The 22,093-nt window shown below is 42.3% G+C and overlaps 1 protein-coding gene across 1 annotated transcript in view; it reads right to left on the reverse strand.

Moving 5' to 3' along the window:
- ADCY5 (adenylate cyclase 5) overlaps positions 1-22,093 on the reverse strand; it is a 336,865-nt gene that overhangs the window by 54,745 nt on the left and 260,027 nt on the right. Inside the window, exon 8 of the mRNA XM_077829909.1 lies at positions 19,122-19,262. Coding sequence (XP_077686035.1) covers positions 19,122-19,262 — 141 coding nt within the window. The remainder of the gene's footprint in view (positions 1-19,121; positions 19,263-22,093) is intronic.

The raw sequence follows: 22,093 nt of genomic DNA on the forward strand, positions 1-22,093 counted from the left end.
CTCCAAGTTCACACCCAGTGTCCTTCCCAGCAATTTACTTCCCTCTCCCTTAGCTCCTCCATTACCCCTGACTCCCCCAAGCCTTTGCACTGCTTCTGAGGGGGTGCGGGAAATACGGTTCTGTGTAGTTTAAATGAATTATTATTCAGAGGTCTGTATTAATATGCCTAGTAAGAAATCCCTTTGTCAAAAAACAATTCCTGAATCTTTTTTGTCATCTGTATTGTTACAGACATACTTGCTGACAGGTATTTGAAATAAATGACCAAAAGTAATTGAAACTGGCGTGATGATATTGTGTTATTTTGACAAATAACATATGCAGAATTTTAAAATATTGTGAGCAGAATTTTTAATTTTTTGTTGCAAAATTCCCCCAGGAATAATGCTAGCATTGCAATCTTAGCCTGGGTTCTTGAGATTTAATGTGGATCCTTTCCATACACAGCCTGCTGGCCAAATCCTGCCCACAGCTGCCCTTGTTCAATGACACTGGAGGCAATGGCATTGAACAGTTGTAAATGAGGGCAAAATCTGGCCCTGCAACTGGAAATACGTTATCAATCTGGTGATGATGTGAGAGGCAGAACAGAATCCTGCACATTTTCCCTAAGCTGTGTAGGCTTTGCAGGACGAACAAGAGAAAACATATTTTTGTCACTGAAATCAACAGGTCTGTTTGTCTGAATACACAGAGCAGGTACTTTGAACAAGGAAGTGCCATTTTTAAAGTCGCTTTTCAGACTAAACCCACACTTTAAAATTGAAACTGCAACTCAAACACTGCCATTCAGGCATGCAGAAAGAGGAACCCTCCTGTCCCATTCTCTTCATTACTACCTATTAGCAAACTAATACTGAATGGGAAGGAAGCATGTTTTAGCATGCCCAACAAACTTACTTAGCATGTCCAAGAAAATTTTGCATGTCCAGGTAACTGAGCCAAATACTACAAGTGCTTTTGGTTTAAGGTTAAAGAGGGACTGAAACATCACTCAGATATTTGTTTCACTTAAATTGCTTTACAGCTGTCAAAAGAGTTGATTTTTTTTCACCTGTATGCAATTTTACAAGATGGTGTCAGAAATAAAAGCCCACTGATTAACCATGTTGACGAAGTGCTCATAATTTGTCTGGTGTCACAGCTAGTTGCACTGACAAAAGAAATCATCTGAACTTGAATAGCTATCACCCAACAAATGGGGCAGGGGTGAACCTTAATGTAAAAAACACAGACAGTGCTTGCTTGTTAAACATAAAGTCCACATTTTCAGACATGGATTCCTGGGAGTTAGGGAACTAAACCATACACAGGAGCCCAAATTAGTGGCCTGATTTTCAATGGCAGTGGAATATCCACTGTTCCTACTGACTCTACATGTTGACACTACATACTGATACTGAACTCCTAAATTTCAGGCACCCAAGTTTGAAAATGTAGACCAACTGGGTCAATTTTCAAAAGGACACAGCAGTGATTCTCAGAAAAACAGGTGAACACTTTATAATGGGCAAACTTTCACAGGTCAACAGAAATCTGACAATCATGCCTAACTGCCGATTTGAGTGTGCAATTACCTGGTTTGCACAAGCAAACTTTGATTTTTTTTCTGGCAAGCCCATTTAAAACATTAAAAAATAATATTGGGTTAATTTAGATTCTTGTTTAAACACTAAAACTTGCTTGAAACACTGGAAATGATGAATAAGAGACTTCTATGCTAGTAGTTCAACTTACGCTGGATTCTCAAAATGAAAGACTCAAAAATGCATACATCAGATATAGCAAAAATATATTACTCAGTTTTTCTTCTCATCTAATGAGGTTAAATATTTTAGAGTGACTTGGATTTTAATTGAAGGGAAGCATCTTAAAATTATATTTAGTGGGAACCTCTTTAGCTAAGTAAATTAAATTATTCACTTCAAATACTCCCATTTTGAATGAATGATGGCTTCTTCATACAGTGAAGCTCACACAATGGAATTATTATGCAAGAGAACCTGCAAGCTGATTTTTCTTTCAATGCAACTTCTAAAAGGCTAAGATATTATTAAAGGAAATACTTCTTATTTGCACAGAAGCACTTCACTGGGATACTGAAAACATTGCTCAGGGATTCAATTGAGACAATCTTAGGGTACTTCCCCATAACATTTCCTCAAGTAGACCCTCTCTAAGCAATTGGCAGAAGGGCATAATCAGTGTTTAGAATTTTCCACATACTTCAGGGCTCTATTCTGCTCTCAGTGAGCATGTGGATTTGCTGCATGATGTTTGTTAGTGGAAATGACATGCCTTTTGGTGCTATTATATATAGAGGCAGAATGTATGTTTATTAAAGATACATGGCCAGGTCCTTGGCTAGTGTAAGCGAGGGTAGCTCCATTGACTTGGATGATAATGAATGGAGCAATGCTAACTTGCACCAGTTCATGAAGTGGTCCTTATTTTGCATCTAAGACCTTTGCTAATTCGACATCTAATTGTTATTAAAAACACATGTCACTCATGTGAAAATTCAAAGTACAGGGAAGAAAATCAATCCTCACTGTGTATCTAATACAGCAAAGTGCTGGGAAACTATCTGAAGGCTGCTGATCTCCCTCAACTTGACTTTAATACAACTGCTGCCCGGCACTTTGCAATATTGGGTCTTATATGCCCAAAATACAGACCTTGGTGCTAACCAATAAATGCAATAGACTAATTGATTGAAGGCTCCTCAGAGTGGGAATTATCATACATTTAAACGTCATTGATCACACCATTGGCATTCAATCAGTAATATTTATTCATAAGCTTTTCCGCATGGTTATTGGCATAGTGTCAGGTCATCTCAAGAATATGTGTAATAATATTCGTAATCCTTTACACTGCAGTATTGCTCAAAGGTGCTGTTCAAGAACCGGGCTCCACTGTGCTAAGAGCCATAGGAAACACAAGTAGACACAGTCCCTGCTCTGGAGGGCTTATGATACCCTGAATATGACCAATAACAAGGATACCATATATGAGATCACCTGGGTGTGGAGCCCAGTTATTGCACAACTTGATGGTTCCAAATGATCTGAAAATTAAAAATAATAATTGATTTTCCCCAACTGCCACGTGAACTAACTGTCATTGTTTAGCTGATCGTCATAGGCATCACTGCGGAACATCATGGTCTTAATAAATAATAATAATAAAGTTCAGGGAGAAAAAAAAAAGTCTTGTGCTTTTTTCTGAAGATGATCACACTCAAACTCTTACAGACAGACCACCAGAAGTAAGGCGTTCCTTAAACCAGTGGATTTCAAACTTTTTTTCTGGTGACCCAGTTGAAAAAAATTGTTGATGCCCGCGACCCAACAGAGCTGGGGATAGGGGGCTCAGGCTGGGACAGAGGGTTGGGGTGCAGGGGTGAGGGCTGCAGGGTGGGGTCAGGAATGAGGGGTTCAGGGTTGGGGGGGGCTCAGGGCTGGGGCAGGGGACTGGGGCGCGGGCTTACCTCCAGCAGCTTCCAGTCAGTGGCGCAGTCGGGGTGCAGAGGCAGGCTTCCTGCCTGTCCTGGCACTGCGGACTGCGCTGTGCCCCGGAAGCAGCCAGCAGCAGGTCCAGCTCCTAGGTGGAGGCATGCAAACAGCTCGGCGTGGCTCTTGCCCACAGGCACTGACGCCCCCAGCTCCCATTGGTCAGGAACTGGCCAATTGGAGTGCAGAGCCAGTGCTCAGGGCAGAGGCAGCATGCGGAGCCCTGTGGCCCCCCTGCCTACGAGCTGGACCTGCTGCTGGTCACTTCTGGGGCGCAGCGTGGTGTCAGAACAGGTAGGGACTACTAGTTTTTACTGACCGGCCGACAGGGTCCCTGGCTCCTGAGCAAGGCGACCCAGTGCCTTTCATTCCATGACCCAGTACTTGGTGGTGACCCAAACTTTGAAAACCACTGCCTTAAACAACAATGCTCAGTTGAGAAGCTTAAAATATAGGAGTTCCGAGTGCTCAATACCTGTGAAAAATCCAGCCTTGTCTTATCTACATACCTTGTTTTAGGTCCTCTCCTCAAGTGTCCTTCAGCTTGGAAACTCAATTTGCTCTCTGCTTGGTGAGGTTTAAGGATCCTCTATGTAGATGTGTACACCTTTTCATTCCAGGTGCAATTCAGTGAGTGGGCCTTGTAATATTTAAAGTCCTACATGATCAGGACCCCAAATATTTGAGACAATCTCTCCCCTTAATCCTCACATGGCACCGGAGGCCTCTTGAGGCACTCTTGCTGCTGGAACCTGGAAACCAGCTTTGTAGGTTTGCCAGAGGGTCTCCCAGTTCAGCAGCCACAATTCACACCCAGAAGGAAATTGTGGGTGCTCAGCACCTCTAAAAATCAAGCCGTAAGACAAAAACAGCATGTCAGTGGTATGACAAAGTGGTAAAATTGAATTAATGATGTGGTTTCAAAAGGATCTTTGCCTCCGTTGTCAGCACTGCTCAAGCTGCCACGGAAGGATCCGGCTACGCAAGTCATCTCAGGCCTGCTCTTCTGTGGTTTACTGAATAGTTATGTCAGTGATGCCCCTGGTCTTCATCAGAGCAGCACCACTCGGCTTATAAAGCACTAGCCACACTACAAAATGGAACTGATGGTAGCCTATCCATGATGCCACCCAGACCAATCTGGTGACTGTTGGAAGGGTAACACAGCAGTGGTCACTACAAAAATCAGCAAGATAGAGTTCAAAGGAGGTGAAGGACAGATCTAAAATAAAGACAATGAAATGGATCCTGTTTAGGGTACAAATCTTCTAGCCCTGTCTAAAAATGAGTCGGAAACACATTAAGGCTTTTATTACAATGTATTCACTAAAGAAGGAATGTTGCAGTGTCTTATCTAATCTTTTGTTAAGTCTCATTTTAAATGTCCCCAGTGCTGGAGCTTCCACCACTTTCCATAGGAACTACACTATTCCATGACCCAATTGCAATAATAAAGTAATGAAATCTGATAACTGCTGTATGACTAAAATAATCCAACATATATAAATTCAGGAATATTAATCCACACCTAGCTGCACTCGCAGCACAAAGCCAAGACAATAGTTATTAACAAGGGATGGACGAGATGATTTAACAGGTCTTCTATCTGTTTGATCCAATACATTTTAAAACCTACTTTTATGTTGAATGAGTCACAACTAATTAATTTTTATTACAGTGCTTGGGGGGAATGGGAGAGAAAGACTGACTGTTGTATTGCTGTCTCTGTTCCAAAATTTTATTATCTGGATTTATATGAGTGCCTATTGCTCTCACAGTTCAAATCATTCTAATCTCCTCGCTTGCTTTATGAACTGACTGAGTTTATTTGAACTTGCCAATCGATACAGATTATTTAAAGAAAGTGATAAAACGTTTGTCAAATATATGACAAGCAGATCACTGTTTCTGTTTCAAGTCAAGAGCCTTTTGAAATAACAACACCAACTTTGAGAACACTTGTTACAATAACTAAACTACTGTAAATGTAAGAAGGAAGGTGAATAATCTTACATCTGCCTTTTATCTTTTCATTCAGCTCTAAAGATGTGACAGCCTCTGAGCACAGTCTACCTCCTACTGTCCACATGGTTGGAAAGCACCACCATAACAATCGGCAGCTTCACTGCCAGCCCCAGTGTTGGATCATATTAAAGAAGTTCTGTATTAAAATCACAAATGAGTTTGATTCCCCAGAGTTTAAATTCCAGGGTATTACTAATTAAGAGGTCTCTGTTTTTTTGGTACTGTTTCTCTCCCTCTATGTGTGAAACTTGCAAGCTGCTAATTGCGTTAGTACGTTCTAAGACAGAGTCTGTTCTCAAAGCAATTCACACAGAGAGAGACTCAAAGCAATACTCTGTAACAACAGAAACAGCACCCAGAGACTCCCCGCCCTTTTGTTGTATTAACAATTGTGATTAAAATAGAGATGGAGGATGTATGTGGATGGATGCTTGGTGTGGATAATAACTGAATGATCAGGGAGGTGCCAGCCTAAGAATCCAGTGTCCATCGGCTGAAGAAGGCGTCAAGTGGAAATAAACAGAGGACCCCCGGAGGGCAGACTGGAATCCACCCAACAGCCTCAAGAATGGGAGAACCAAAGAACAAGATAACATCTGGCAGCACGGAGCTGTCAGGAATGTGCTATCTGCTGATTGATTCAGCAACAGCATGATGAAGCAATTCCCATAGACTGGTATAGGAAGAAATTCCTATAAAAATGGACTCTGGAAAGTGAGAACTTTGGGGTCTGATTCTGCAAACCAACTTCCAGGAGCATCAGATGAGCATCTGACAAGGCCCTGCTCCCTCCTCATGTCCGGCCACCTGGCCAGTGGCTTGGCATGAGCAACTCTAAGGCTGGTAACTATGATAACAACCTTGCAGAACCTGTGTGTGTGTGTTTGTATGAATGAATGTGTGAATAAATATGAGATTGAATGGAATGTTATAGCTATAACTAACTGCTTACTATGATTCTTTCTGTATTCACAATAAATATGGTATTTTGCCTTTTCCTCTTTAATAAGATCCTGCTGGTTTTTATTTTATTGGTATAACACCAGCAAAGATTTTAAGGAATGAGTCAGCATGAAGAACAAACTACTTTCTCATGCCCAAAAGTGTGCACCCTCACAGCAAGGTTGAGGCATATCTGCAAGGTAGTGTAGGAAGCTTCCACTGCTCCTGCCCTGTGCTGTACCCATTTCGTGACTAGAGGGGTTTAGTTCCAATGGCGCCAACTGGCACTTTTCACAGGCAGTAAAAAGTGACGAGTTGTTCCTTAAACATCATTTAGTACCAAGTGTCCACCTTCTGGCTTGTGACTTAGATCTGGCCAACATGGTGGATATATCTCGCCCAGTGACAGATTCATATTCTGCAGAATGAAAGTTTTCACAGAATCCCCTGCCCCCAGAACATTTCTTGCCATTATGGTTATTAAGATAACCTTCCAAATGTAGCACTGTCTTAGCCAGAAGCAACACCTCTGAGGAGTGTGAGCCTCACACACATACCAGTTTTCATGAACTTTTAATCGACAATTCAGGGGCCATATTTTCACATGGAACAGATCAGAGAGATGGGCCTACACTGTGCACACAGCTACCACAACCGGGCTTGCAAATTTGGTAAATGAACTTCCAAATGGCCAAGAAACAAAGTTGGAAATATCAGTAAACCTAGGAAGTGCTCTGTATCATTTCTTCCCATTCTTAATCCCCTCCTGGCACGTGATGATGACTGCAACAACAACTTTATTTCCGATTTTCAAAATGGAGTTAAAATTAAAGTGCCCAATCTTAGATATGTTGAGCCTGAAATCAAAGCAACTGAGCAACAATCAACATCTTTCATTGACTTCAACTGCAGCATCCCTGAAATGATTTTGTTGAAGGTTCAGCATCCAAGAACTGTGACATTCAAAAAATCAGAGCCCCCTTTGGAAAGTTTTGGCATTCACTGTTAACTAAGTGCCACAGTTCTACCCCTGATCTTTGTGCAAAGCTCTCAGTGATATCGGAGGGAGTTCTGCTGTGCATTAAGGGTAGGTAATGTATGGCCTTATTTTTGAATGCTTGGACCATAGACAATAATTAAACATGTCATTCAGTCCACATTCTAGACCGCATTTGACACCTTTGATTTAATGTCTGAAGTGACTTTTTGATTTATGGAATAGCTTAAGCTTTTGATACATTATTTACATTAATTATGTAAAGCATTTGGGGAAATGGTTCGTTCAAAAGATGCCTTTCAAAACAAAATGGTCTAGAATGTTCCTATATTGTTAGAGCGATTCCGAGTTTTTCAAGTAAAAATAAGAATGTAATAAATGTAAAGTCCCCTTGACTCAAACTTATTACCATACAGACACACACACTCCAGATATCAGTTGTAGAGCTTCAGGTTCTATATGCTAACTATATGTAAAACAGTGAGTGCTGACTTTTAACTTTATTTTAAAGAATTTAATACAGGATGATTGCCAGTCTTGATCCACCAGAATAAAGTTTAACTTTCATTGTATTTAGCCTATATGAGGTATTAAACATTTTTATGGTGGTTCCAAGAAGTTCTATGCACTCTCCAGACACTAAAGAAGAAGAATATGGATCATAGATATTAAGCAAAGTTCTCTACACAGGTACAGCAACCCCACTGAAATCAAGGGAGTTGTTCTGGAGTCACTGGGAAGAGTTTTCTTACTGAATTTGAGCTACCTACAGATCTGGCTGTAAGAACAAAACAAACTAGATGTGAGATTTCCTGCGAGCTCATACACCATAGTGCTGAGCATGGTATAAAAACATATAAAGATAAGAATAGAATAGAAGGCTTAATATTTTCTCATTTCTGCAGTCAAACAAATTACAAACCAATTCTGAGCGTCTAAAAATGATGGGGGAAAATAGTGGGTATGTCTACTCTCAGCTGCCTCATTCCACACTGTAGCCAATGATTATAAAATGATTGCTTGAAAAGAGGATAATGATGAACTTGTTCAGGTCTAATGAGAACTGATTGGAGTTAGCCCCCATTTGTCTCACTCACAGGAGTAAATCCTCTTGCCTTCAGTGAGATTGCACGGGGGTAAATGAGAGGAATATTTGCCTCACTATTGTTTTTTTCATCATATCATAGTTAATAGAACAGAAATACTTGTGGGAGTAAAGTTAGGAGGGTTTACTCCCTTGAGACTTTTTCCAACCTTGATTTCCTAAATAATGGGAGTCATTGTGAGGCAGTGTGGAGGCAAGGAATAGTGTAAATAGGCTGCCTTAGTTGCACAATATGGAGACAGTCGTTTGAGTTAACGCAGTGCATGGTACTAAGTGTCGTCTTCTTTTTTTTTTTTTACAGCTGAATGAGCAGGCAGCTATGCGAGTGCTCTTTTATTGGGATGTAAAATGCAATAAAATATTTGGTACTACATTCTGCTCTTGGGTGTCCATAGAGCTCCAAATGAAACCACATGGAGTCTCAAATGTGTTTATCTAGGCCTTTAATTGTTACATTAATAGTATCCAAAATATTTTTTCAAATTTGCTCTTATAACTTTTACACATTTATTATCAGGTTATTTTTTAAACTGTATTTGACTGTTTCAATTTTATGTTGTAATTAGCTCAGCAATTGTATCTTGGAGGCTTTGGGGAAACATCATCAGGTGATCCCGGCAGAAAGGGTAAAAGTCAGATATCTAAGGGTATGTCTACACTGCAGCCCTAAGTCGACCTACGTTAGCAGCCATCACTATGTCCACACCACCCTCCTTCTGTCGGCACTGCATGTCCTCCCTAGAAACACTTCTACTGATTCAAGAAGGCCAGGGCCCTCAGCTCCATGCAGCTACACGCTGGGAGCCCAGCTGCTCCCTGGGCTCTCAGCTCCCTGCTGGGAGCGGGGCTCAGCCACCTGTGCTTCTTGCCTCCCCGCTAGTCTACCCGAACCATCCATGCCTATCAATTCCTCTTGTAAAAATGTTATCCTTCCACTTGCATCCAGATGTAACACTGCGTGCTGGTGCACGTGATCTCTGTGGGCTGCACTTTCTTATTAAAGATACGGCTGGCTGCAATCGGCTGCATTTTATAGCAATTTGACAGTGGCTCCCAGAAACTCATCAAGGAGCCAGTGTGAAGCTCAGACGGGCAGTCCTGAGAGAGAGCATAAGATTCCTTTTCTCGAAGATGTACCACACTTAGCTCTGCTACAGATTGTGTTTGTGACCTTGGCCAGGAGATTTAATTTTTACATTCCCATTTTACAGATGAGGGAACTGAGACAGAAAGATACTCCCTGACCTCCTGGGAGTATGAGAGACTACAATCCATTCATACACCTAACACACTCCAAGATCCTAGTCTGGAAGGTGTTACAGAAAAGCAAAGTATTGTTACTATTGAGCAAGTGAAAACATCCTCAAGACACCTATGTTATAAATCCCCTTAAATTAAAAATAAAACCTGAGTGTGTAACAGTGAGGAGCAGGAACTCTGTTCTTTTGTGTATATCACACACCGTGCAAACAAAATTGTGTTTCCATGGGGGAATAAATACTAGTTTATCCTGGGTCCACTACCCTGGCTTTAGAAAGAAAAAAATATCCTACGAGTAATAAAAATAGAAACCAGCTGACAGCAGATTCTTTCACAGAGTTACTCTGGATCTTTTCCAGTTCTGTGCAGTCATAATGCCGATCTTGTCCAGGTCTCTTCCACTCAGTTTGCTTTGGCTAATTAACATGAGTGAGATGACTCTAATTGCTCTACACTGTTTATGCTGGAAGAGGCATCACAAGCAACAAACACAGGCCCATCAAGGGAACAGTGCCCCAGTAAGGTTTACAGTAGAGTCTGCCAACTGACAGCAGTTTCTCACACAGGGCAGATTATTTTCTCCATTACTTTTTTTGGAGCAGGCAGGTATTTCTCATGGTGTCTGTTTCCCATCCTCCCCGGCCTTTAAATGCCAGAGGGATATAGTGCGAGGCTGGCAAAGAGCAAAGAAAGAGGGTATGGTGGAAATTCTGTGAGGAGCTCAGGCAGTTTACACTGAGGGGGGAATGAAGCAGAGTCCTGGGGATCTGGACCCCACAGGGAAGGGTCACATGTATGACAATGAGCCAGAAACAGAGGGGCCTTGGAAGTGGTGCAGTGTGCCCTGATTGGTGCTAGCTGGCCACCTCCCGGATGGGCTCTGTTGCTCTACTTGGCAGGAAGATCAAGAATGGAGGAGTGGGAGGAAGAAGATCATAGAATCATAGAATATCAGAGTTGGTAATCTAGTCCAACTCCCTGCTCAAAGCAGGACCAACCCCAACTAAATCATCCCAGATAGGGCTTTGTCAAGCTGGGCCTTAAAAACCTCTAAGGATGGAGATTCCACCACCTCCCTAGGTAACCCATTCCAGTGTGTCACCACCCTCCTAGTGAAATAGTTTCCCCTAATATCCAACCTAAACCTCCCCCACTGCAACTTGAGACCATTGCTCCTTGTTCTATCATCTGCCACCACTGAGAACAGCCAAGCTCCATCCTCTTTGGAACTCCCCTTCAGGTACCTGAAGGCTGCTATCAAATCCCCCCTCACCCGTCTCTTCTGCAGACTAAATAAGCCCAGTTCCCTCAGCCTCTCCTTGTAAACCATGTTCCCCAGCCCTTAATCATTTTTATTGCCCTCCGCTGGATTCTCTCCAATTTGTCCACATCCTTTCTGTAGCAGGGGGCCCAAAGCTGAATGCAATACTCCAGATGTGGCCTCACCAGTGCCAAATAGAGGGGAATAATCACTTCCCTTGATCTGCTGGCAATGCTCCTACTAATGCAGCCCAATATGCCATTAGACTTCTTGGAAACAAGCACACACTGTTGACTCATATCCAGCTTCTTGTCCACTGTAATCCCCAGGTCCTTTTCTGCAGAACTGCCGCAAGCCAGTCGGTCCCCAGCCTGTAGCGGTGCATGGGATTCTTCCATTCTAAGTGCAGGACTCTACACTTGTCTTTGCTGAACATCATCAGATTTCTTTTAGCCCAATCCTCCAATTAGTTTAGATCACTCTGGACCCTATCCCTACCCTCCAGCATATCTACCTCTTCCCCCAGTTTAGTGTAATCTGCGAACGTGCTGAGGGTGCAATCCAGCCCATCATCCAGATCATTAAACTGGATGAACAAAACCGGCCCCAGGACAGACCTCTTGGGCACTCTGCTTGATACCGGCTGCCAACTAGACATCAACCCGGTGATCACTACCCGTTGAGCCCGACGATCTAGCCAGCTTTCTATCCACCTTATAGTCCATTCATCCAATCCATACTTCTTTAACTTGCTGGCAAGAATACTGTGGGAGACTGTACCAAAAGCTTTGCTAAAGTCAAGATATATCATGTTCACCGCTTTCCCCATATCCACAGAGTCAGTTATGTCATCCTAGAAGGCAATCAGGTTGGTCAGGCATGACTTGCCCTTGGTGAATCCATGTTGACTGTTCCTGATCACCTTCCTCTCCTCCAAGTGCTTCAAAATGGTTTCCTTGAGGACCTGCTCCATGATTTTTCCAGGGACTGAGGTGAAGCTGACCGGTTGATAGTTCCCCGCATTCTCCTTCTTCCCTTTTTTAAAGATGGGCACTATATTTGCCTTTTTCCAATCGCCCTCCCCCAATCGCCACCAGTTTTCAAAGATAATGGTCAATGGCTCTACAGTCACAGCAGCCAAGTCCCTCATTACCCTTGGATGCATTAGATCCGGCCCTATGGACTTGTGCATGTCCAGCTTTTCTAAATAGTCCTTAACCTGTTCTTTCACCACTGAGGGCTGCTCACCTCCTCCCCATACTGTGCTGCCCAGTGCAGTAGTCTGGGAGCAGACCCTGTCTGTAAAGACCGAGGCAAAAAAAAGCACTGAGTACTTCAGCTTTTTCCACATCATCAGTCACTAGGTTGCCTTCCCCATTCAGTAAGGGTCCCACACTTTCCCTGACCACCTTGTTGCTAACATAGCTGTAGAAACCCTTCGTGTTCCCTTCACACCCCTTGCTAGCTGCAACTCCAGTTGTGCTCTGGCCTTCCTGCTTACACCCCTGCATGCTCGAGCAATATTTTTATACTCTTCCCTAGTCATCTGTCCAAGTTTCCACTTCTTGTAAGCTTCCTTTTTTGTGTTTAATCTCACCGAAGATTTCTCTGTTAAGCCAAGCTGGTCACCTGCCATATTTGTTATTCTTTCTGCACATTGGGATGGTTGGTTTCTGCGCCCTCAATAAAGGTTCTTTAAAATACAGCCAGCTCTCCTGGACTCCTTTCCATCTCATATTAGCCTCCCAGGGGATCCTGCCCATCAGTTCCTTGAGGGAGTCAAAGTCTGCTTTTCTGAAGTCCAGGGTCCATGTTCTGCTGCTCTCCTTTCTTCCTTTTTTCAGGATCCTGAACTCGACCATCTCATGGTCACTGTTGCCCAGGTTGCCATCCAAGATAATCAATCTTCCTACCACTCCAGGAAAGGCTACGAAGAAGAGCTTCAGAGGCTGTCAGAGAAGGCTGAGTGAGCCAGAAAGGGTGTAATTTCACTGAATTCAGACCCCACTTAACTTTACTCCACCCTGAATCTTCAATAGAAGATTGGGACCAGGCAGGTGGTTCAGGAAAAAAAAAAAGATATCCTGGCCCATGTGAATACTTCTTGTTTGAGAATAATGAACCTAACCCAAATGTGTCAACTTGATGTTCTGCGTTGTTGGTATCACAGTGTGATTCTAGCCCAACTGATTTCCACCCTCTGGAAACCCATCCCCAGAGCACAAAGAGAAGATGAGGACTAGCTACTTCCCAGAGCACCCAGTGCTCTCCCGCTACCAATGCTCTATTGCTGGTGAGAAGTGCTCTACTGGGCTGGTGTCTCACTGCAAGGATGGCTGCATTGCATCATGACATAAGTGTCATGTTACAATGAAGTGACAAGATAAAGCTTACAAAGTTATAGAAAAAAGGGTATGGGCACTGTGACCACTAATCCATCTCACCCAGTACCACTAATATATTTCAAACCTGAGAGCCCCCACATACAGGATTTAAAAAAATAATCAAATTGCCATTAGAACATTTCTCTCTGTCCCCCTGAATGTGGAAGTTTGTTTCCAAAATGTCTTTGCTGAGGAAATGCAATTCAAAAGCGTGTAGTTTCTCTTGTGTGTGACAACAGGAAGGCCAAAAGAAATGCTTTAAAGACACCTTTAAGACAAACATTAAGAGATGTGGAATCAATACCACACACTAGGAGACAGTAGCCCAGGACAGGGCTAACTAGCCAAGACTTGTCAGAGTAAGGACGATTGCTTTTGAGGAAAATTGCCTTGCCCTGGTCACATAAAAATGCCAGAAAAGAAAGGACTGACGAGTGTCATGTAGCAATCATGGCCCAACGCTGCCTTCCAACATTACCTGCCATGTTTGCCAATGAGTTTGCGGCTCAAGGATCGGACTCCTCAGTCACCAAAGGACCCATCAAAATAAAAACCTGTGGAAGAGATCATCCCTGACTCTGAGGGATCGCTAATGAAAACCTTTATACCACACCATCATATAGCTCTTCTACCTAGAGAAAAATATTTGTATTTCTCTCTCTCTCTCACTCACACACACACACACACATAGACACACTCCACCACAATGTACTTCAATTGCAATATCAATGTATTTAAAAATGCTATCCATCCATTTATTTTGGTAACTGCATCTGTATATTTACAAAACACATTGCATTCTCAAAGCTGTGCATCCTGAAGAGAAAGTAGGTGTGGCTACTACTTTAGTCTCACTTCCTGTCTCCAGTGTTTTCCTTTGGCTAATCCAGATTTATGGGCCCATATATCTGAACGTGAATATTACAAACAATCTTAGAGGGCTGGGAATGGGAAAAAATGCACAGTGAGTGGTATGGAGGGAGGGGTACATTTTCAGGAGTTTGGGATGACATTGTTACTCATGAAGCTCAAAGCCATGACATCTTCCCACGTAGGTGCTGATAAAACCTTTGTCCACCTGCACATATTTTTGCGCACTCGTATTTTATGTCTATAGACATATAGTTTACAGACATAGCGTGTATGTGCGCACACAACACAGGGTATGTATCCATTACAATAGCTGCAACATGTATTTTATACAATAGCTGCAACATGTATTTTATACATCCACTGCACTACCCATGTGGCAGGGTAGAAATCAAAGCTAACTATTACAAAGCTGCATAAGGAGAATTTATCTTAAGGGAGAAAAAATCCCACCTATGATTGAAACAGCAAACCACCTGCCTAGTGGACATTAAAATGATCTTTTCCATGGAGAATGCAGGTATTATTTTTGGCTACAGCATCACAAACAAAAGGAAAGTGTTGCATAAAAGTGATAGTGGGGTCTCAAAACCTGAAAATAAGTAAAAAACAAAACTGAGCCAGTTTCAAATTGGTTTTCAGGAGTGAATCTGACACAAAGAGCTGTAGACAATGTCAGCCTCTCAAATTAAAGTCTCCCATCAGTGTAACCAAGAAGTATTAACTGCTACTAAAAGGAATGGAGGTTGATCTACCAGGAAAGAATTTCTAAGCTGAAGACTCTTTCTAAAGGTAAAAGTCATTGCAAGTTAAGGTACAAGACATGTAAAGGAATGAGAAAGTGATACCGTCTTCTCTTGTTCCAGAACGCTCTCCCACTCCCAAGCAATTGGCAGCAATTTTTTTAAATCTTATCTTGATATGTCAATAAATAATTATGTTTTTCCAACTGAACAATGAGCTAGACACGGTAAGCTGTAATTAACAGCGTGACGCATAATACCATTTGGCATGCTCAAGCCTCATTTCTGAATAGGATGATGCAACAACCCTTTTCAAGCCAATTCAAAAGAAACTTCTACTTATAATTACATGCGATCTTGATTAGGATTTCCTAATAACATCATGCCTACTGAGTCCAAACTACTGAAAAGATAACATAGATTCGTCCACTAACAAAATGTACTGCCAGACAGATAATATGTTATGGCTATTACATGGAACTACATTTAAAGAGCTTGGGAAGGGAAAGAAAGCCTACATTTATTAAACAAGATCACATGACTGTGGAGATACAAGTGGATTAGGCTTCATTATTGTGAAGGTAAAAGATATTATAGGCAGGCTGGTAGCATCACCTATTATTAAGGTTATCTGACACTTCCCATTATATTACCCTGTTTTCAGTTGCTTATAACTTCACCAAACTAATTGTTTGGGCTGAAATTTTACATGCAGGGGTTTGCATTTGGCTGAATTTTTAGGAAAATTTTGTTATGCCTTTGTTAAAAAATTCTGGTAACAACTTCCAGTCCTAGCGTCTGCATGCTTTGGAAGAGGGGCTTGAAATTTGACTGGGGAGTGGTCTTTGTGTCAGCAATATGCTTTTTGCCATGCCTGTGAAAGTCTGCCTAAATTTGGCCACGTTATAAGCCTTTGGGGGAGAAAATCACAGTTTGCACATGCTCCAGAGAGACTTTTAGATTTTACCAGTTAAAATCTTCAAAGACTCTACCCTCACTGAGCATATTTGAGCCTCTTATGGACTTCCCCTGTAATGGCTGTTCCCAGCTGCTGTGAGCCAGGCCATCTGCATGATGGAATTTCCTAATTTCTGAGTGCTTAATGTTGCAACTTTAATAATGTTCTTTTAACATATCATTGACATTACACACCAAAAAGCTAAGTAAGGCTGCGAATCATTCACAGAGGTCACGGAAGTCACGGCTTCCGAGACTTTCTGTGGCCTCCGTGAATTTTGCAGCGCTGGTGCGCTGACTCCAGGACCAGCCCCGCAGCTGGGAAAGCCCAGGGGCCAGCCACACTGGCTGCTGCTCTGGCAGCCCCAGGCAGTTGGTCCCCGGTGCTGCCCTGGAGCAGTGGTCCCGGACCAGCAGCAGTGGCGGTGGGGCCCTGGGCCGTCCCCGGCCCGGTCCAGCCGCAGTGGCAGTGGGGCCATAGGCTGCCTCCTGCCCAGAGCAGCAGCAGGGCCACGGGCCGTCCCCGGCCCGGACCAGCGTCGTCGTCACGGGCTGCCCCCCCCCCCGCCCCGAGTGGTGCTGGGGGGCATGGGCCGCCCCCCTCCAGTGGCAGGGCACCATGGACTTCTCCCCTGCCAAAAGGCCGGATGTCCCGGGTCACCCCCAGCTGCAGCAGGGCTCCAGGCTGCCCCCACCCCAGCAGAAGCATCAGCCCGCACCGCTCCCCCCAGCAGCAGTCTTTAGGAGCACCCTGCTCTCAGCAGGTAAGATTTAGTCACAGGTATTTTTAGTAAAAGTCATGGAAAGGGCCCGGGGGCCATGACTTTTTGTTTATTGCCCATGACCTGTCCATGACTTTTACTAAAAATACCCGTAACTAAAACGTAGTCTTAATGATAAGCTGTTTGCAGAAAAATGCAGAGACCCTCAATCCTACCTAATTATGCTTAGCAGAAACAAAAAATAATTCTCCTATCACCCAGTAAGCGCTGCAATTTCAAAAATATATGGGGGCATATGCGACATGCTACATAATTATGTGTACAAAATAATGAACTGTGTCTAGTTTGTAATTTCCAAGTGGCTGTGGTATCAAGAGCACACTTATAAAGTCTGCAGACCATACCAAGCTGGGAGGGGTTGCAAGTGTTTTAGAGGATAGGATTAAAATTCAAAATAATTTGGACAAACTGGAGAAATGGTCTGAAGTAAACAGGATGAAATTCAATAAGGACAAATACAAAGTACTCCCAGAAGAAATGATCAGTTGCACACATACAAAATGCCTAGAAAGGAGTATTGCAGAAAGGAATCTAGGGGTTATAGTGGATCACAAGCTAAATATGAGTCAACAGTGTAACACTCTTGGGAAAAATAAAAAAGTGAACATCAGTCTGGCTTGTTGTATCAGCAGGAATGTTTGTAAGCAAGACACAAGAAGTAATTCTTCCACTCTATTCTGTGCTGATAAGGCCTCACCTGGAACATGGTGTCCTGTTCTGGGCACAACATTTCAGGAAATATGTGGACAAATTGGAGAAAGTACAGAAGAGAGCAACAAAAATGATTAAAGGTCAAGAAAACATGACCTATGAGGAAAGACTGAAAAACATTGGGCTTGTTTAGTCGCGAGAAGAGAAGACTGAGAGGGGACATGATAGCAGTTTTCTATCTGGTTGCGACAGAAGGAGGGTGAAAAATTGTTCTCCTTAACTTCTGAGGATAGAACAAGAAGCAATGGGCTTAAATTGCAGTAAGGGAGGTTTAGTTTGGACATTAGGAAAAACTTCCTAAATGTCAGAGTGGTTAAGCACTGGAACAAATTGCCTAGGAAGGTTGTGGAATCTCAGTCATTAGAGATTTTTAAGAACAGGTTAGACAAACACCTGTCAGGAATGGTCTAGTTATTACTTAGTCCTGCCTTGAGTGCAGGGGACTGGACTAGATGACCTCTCAAGGTCCCTTCCAGTCCTACACTTATGGATTCTACAATCTCAGAGACATACCCATTTGTAACTGGAGACACATTTTTAATTTTGCCCTGAATTAACTTGATATGTAGATTAAAGGAAATTCATTTATTTTAAAAGTTTTGATTAATCAATAATTAATAAGTTAATGTTTGTAAAAAAATTTGACTATGCAAGTTACTACAAAAGTGCTAAGTGTTATTATTATGAATTGCCTATTAAAATAAAGTGCTTTCTTTTCCTTCATCTTTCTTGCAGGGAATACAGGGAAATAAGGACTCACCATCTCCAACGTTGCCTAAAACGAGCCAGAGAGCAGCACTGCCCTGTCAAGAAGTTGTGTTGGCAACTGGCTGGATAGCAAATTCAATTTTCCCAAAGGAAGGCTAGGAACTAGAGACCTATTACCATAGGTCAACTATTCCATGTGCTTTACAGTGTATTCTTGAGTGCTTTGTGTAGTGCAATCTTAAATAATTCGAGTGATGGAGCTGCCACTTTTCCTTTGGAGAGGTGCAAGTCATGAAAGAGATTCCTTTTAGTAGGGACCCTGGAGACCAGTGAGTATAAATGATGACATTACTTACAGTAGGTGTACATAAAAAACCAAAAGCAATAAAAATAACCTTTGGCAGATACTAGAGTGTGCAGTGGATTTGTAGGGCTGGGAGAAATCAATCCCGTTTACATATGGAAAACTTGGTGTCTACACATATTTAGTAGAAAACTTGCTCTTCTCACTCAACGTTGGGTGAGTGTTCACAACATGGTGAAGAGTTAAATAAAAGCAGTCTTTTTTTGCCTTTCAACCTCCCATCTCAGTATTAGTCACCCTCAAATAACGTAGGACCCAATCCCACAAAACACTTGTGTCCAGGAGTACCTATTACTGCTGTGAATTGTCCTTCTGAAGTCAAGGTAATAGTCACTGTGTCCAATAGTAAGTGTGTGCAGGACTGGCCCCTTAGACTGTAAATTCCTCGAGGCAGGGACTGTACCCTATTTTTCTGCAATGTGCCATACACAGCCTATGGTGCTCTATAAATAATAAACAATAATAATAAATATTCCATAAAGCAAAACATCTTTACCATTCTCTTCATCTCCTTGGAGACCTGGTGAGCACCCAGATGGTTGTAAAAGGGGCGATCCACACCCCAGTGTGGAGGGTTATGGCCGATGGAATTGGTGCGCTGTCTGTTCATCTTGGCTATTGTCGCTTTCTCATCTTTCTAAAATAAAAACATGAGAGAATTGCAAGACGTATTTTGAAACATTTTATATGGCAATCACTCCCCACATGCCTTCGCTTCTGATCATTTATCCCCCTGCATTAACCTATTAATCATGCACTTCAACAGAAATAAGGAGCATTCATCTGATCATTTCTTTATTGCTTTATTTCCTGTCCTTCCAAGTGTCACAGACAAGTAGAATGGGATAGTTTTTCAAAGTACTCAAAATTTGGTGCCCACCATTTTACTGGCAAACGATAACCCCTTCCTCTCTGACCACAAACAGCTCCGGTGAGTGCAAACGGGGTGGCTTTTTTTGCCTTGAGACTGAACAATTAAATTCAGAAACAAAACTGTAGTTTTGTAGTTAAGATTCCTTGGAAAACACAAATCAATGTGCCTGCAATTTACAGGACAAAGGCAGAGGGCTAGGAGCCAAGTTTCAATTCTGGCACTGACTCTGGCCTCCTGTACAATGGGGATGCCTCCCAAAGGAGGGGTGAACCGGTGAAGAATACTTAACGTTTGCCGGGTACTGTATTTGTTAAGTGCTAAGAAGAAAATAACGGTACTGCACAAGGTGACAAAAGGTGTTTTCTCCTCTTCAACTCTAACTACACATTTTGTCTTTGATGGAAATGCTCCTAAGGTTCAGGGGTGTTTGGTGGTAAGAGATAGCTATGACATTTGGACCTGACTCAAGACTGCTGCAAAGGTTGGGTGTGTTTGAACCCAGAGATTTATTTCAGGCTCATCACCAATAAAAACAGAAATGCTATGGGGTGACATAATAGTATTGTGAATTACTTATTTTGTGGGTGTTTTCTAGCTAATAAAAAACACTGCTTTTTCAACATAGGATTTTCTCTGTCCTCCCCTTGTTGGCCTCTGTTTTGTAGAGGAGGCAGGAGTAGCTTGTACAGGATCAATCCTGCAGTTTTCATTCAGACCAAGATTTCCGCAGGAGACTTGCTTAGTAGGGAATTATGTGATCTGACCACAATGACTTAACAAAAACCAACGTGACAGTGGTCGTAAGCATGTTACTATATAATTACTGAGAGATGGGCGACCCTTGAAGAGTTCGAGGGTTCTGCTGGAATGAGCATTTGAAAAGCTGTTTTTTTATAAGCTTATGAGATCACCTTTTCTTTAGATTTCTTGGGTCTGGCTGAGCACAAGCACCAGAACAGACACACGTAATTATTGTTGCGTATCTTGGATTTCAAAGCCAGAAATTGCAGGGGCAGCAAAACAATTTTAGAAAAAAAAAAGCCACAATTTTTTCGAAATGATTGAGCCTCGTTCAGCTCAAGTCTTGGATGAAGATACAGGTTAGTCCATATATTCCCCATACGGATTCTCTTGTCCTAAGCCATAACTGTGGTTTCCAAGGCATTCACCACATTTTCTCACAGAATGACTGGTGCTATTTCCATGGTAACCAGAGAGTTAACTGTCATGTTTTATATTGTCATGCTTTTTTGAATTAAAAAAACATCTTTGTAAATTTAGTGCTGGGGAAAGGTGATAGATTGACAACCATGGAGACGGTAGTCTTCATGACTCACAGGAAAGGTGCAGTCATACTGACAGCGCCCTCCAGTAGACTGCAGGCTTTTCATGCCGAGACCAGTTGCAATAGTGTTTGAGTGAATAGTTCAGTCTTTATACCCCTTTGACTTTGCTGGGAGTGCCAACAAAGGTACTGACTGGGGCACAGGGTTCATAATTGATATCTTAATAGCCACTGGATAGTAACAACCTGGGGTTGCTACTGCCCCAAGGCTGCGTTTGAATTGCTGCAAGGGTTCTATCTATCTCATTACTGACTCCCAGGTCCCTGAGAGCACTGCTAGTATATTGCCACAATGGGGTGGGAGCAACCGCAAGGAACTTTCAGCTCCATGGCAAAACTCGTTAGAAGAAGCCACACATTATCACAAACTGCTGAAGCCACAGAAAGACGAGTGTGGGGAAACAAACCTCATGACTGTCACTCCTGTCTCTCACCTGCATCAAACCAGCATCATTTAATCTATAAGAGCTGCAACTGTGAACATTTTGTGCCAGATGAACTTCACATTAGCAACCATTATGGAAACTCTAGCTAATCTCCAAGAGAGCTGTGTTTTAAATGTGTCTAAAAATACACAAGTATGAAATGACTCTATTATCTTTTAAAAAGCCACAGAACTTTTACTTTTCTAACCTGTACGATCATTTGTGGTTCTCTAGCTGCAACCCCTTGTATAGTTACAGGTCTATATATATCTTCTGATGCCAGAAAAACACTGGCAGAAAGAACAGATTAGGTATCTACAACCAAATATTTACTGCTCTGAATAATAAAAGTGACACTGTCTGTACATTTTATTACAGCTTAGCGAGAGGCTTTCAACCAGTAGCAATCAAAAAAAAAGCTAGCCAGTAAATCTGGTCTGGAGACCCATAAAAGCAAACCTATCTAGTTACATTATAAATGCCTTTATGTCAACAGATGATAAAAGATACATGGGACAAGTTTTCCCCAATGGTGAAGCACAGTCCAGTATGATGTTAGTCTTAGTAAACGCAGATATAATCTTAAGCAAATACTTAATTCCAGAAATCCAAGCAGATAAACTGCAAGGTCTCAGCCAATTAGTAAACTGTATTTGCTTTTGACTAGGGCCAATTGACTATCATATACTAAATTTACATTATGTCAATTGTGTGATTAATTTGAAGGGAATAAAAGACCTCAGTAGGTACATGTGCATTGACAGTTTTGGGTTGGGGCAAGGCCAGGACAAACTGTGGTAAACACACACACTATTGAGGTCATT

Source organism: Eretmochelys imbricata, chromosome 11 (assembly GCF_965152235.1).
Source record: "Eretmochelys imbricata isolate rEreImb1 chromosome 11, rEreImb1.hap1, whole genome shotgun sequence".
NCBI classification, from domain to species: Eukaryota; Metazoa; Chordata; order Testudines; family Cheloniidae; genus Eretmochelys; species Eretmochelys imbricata.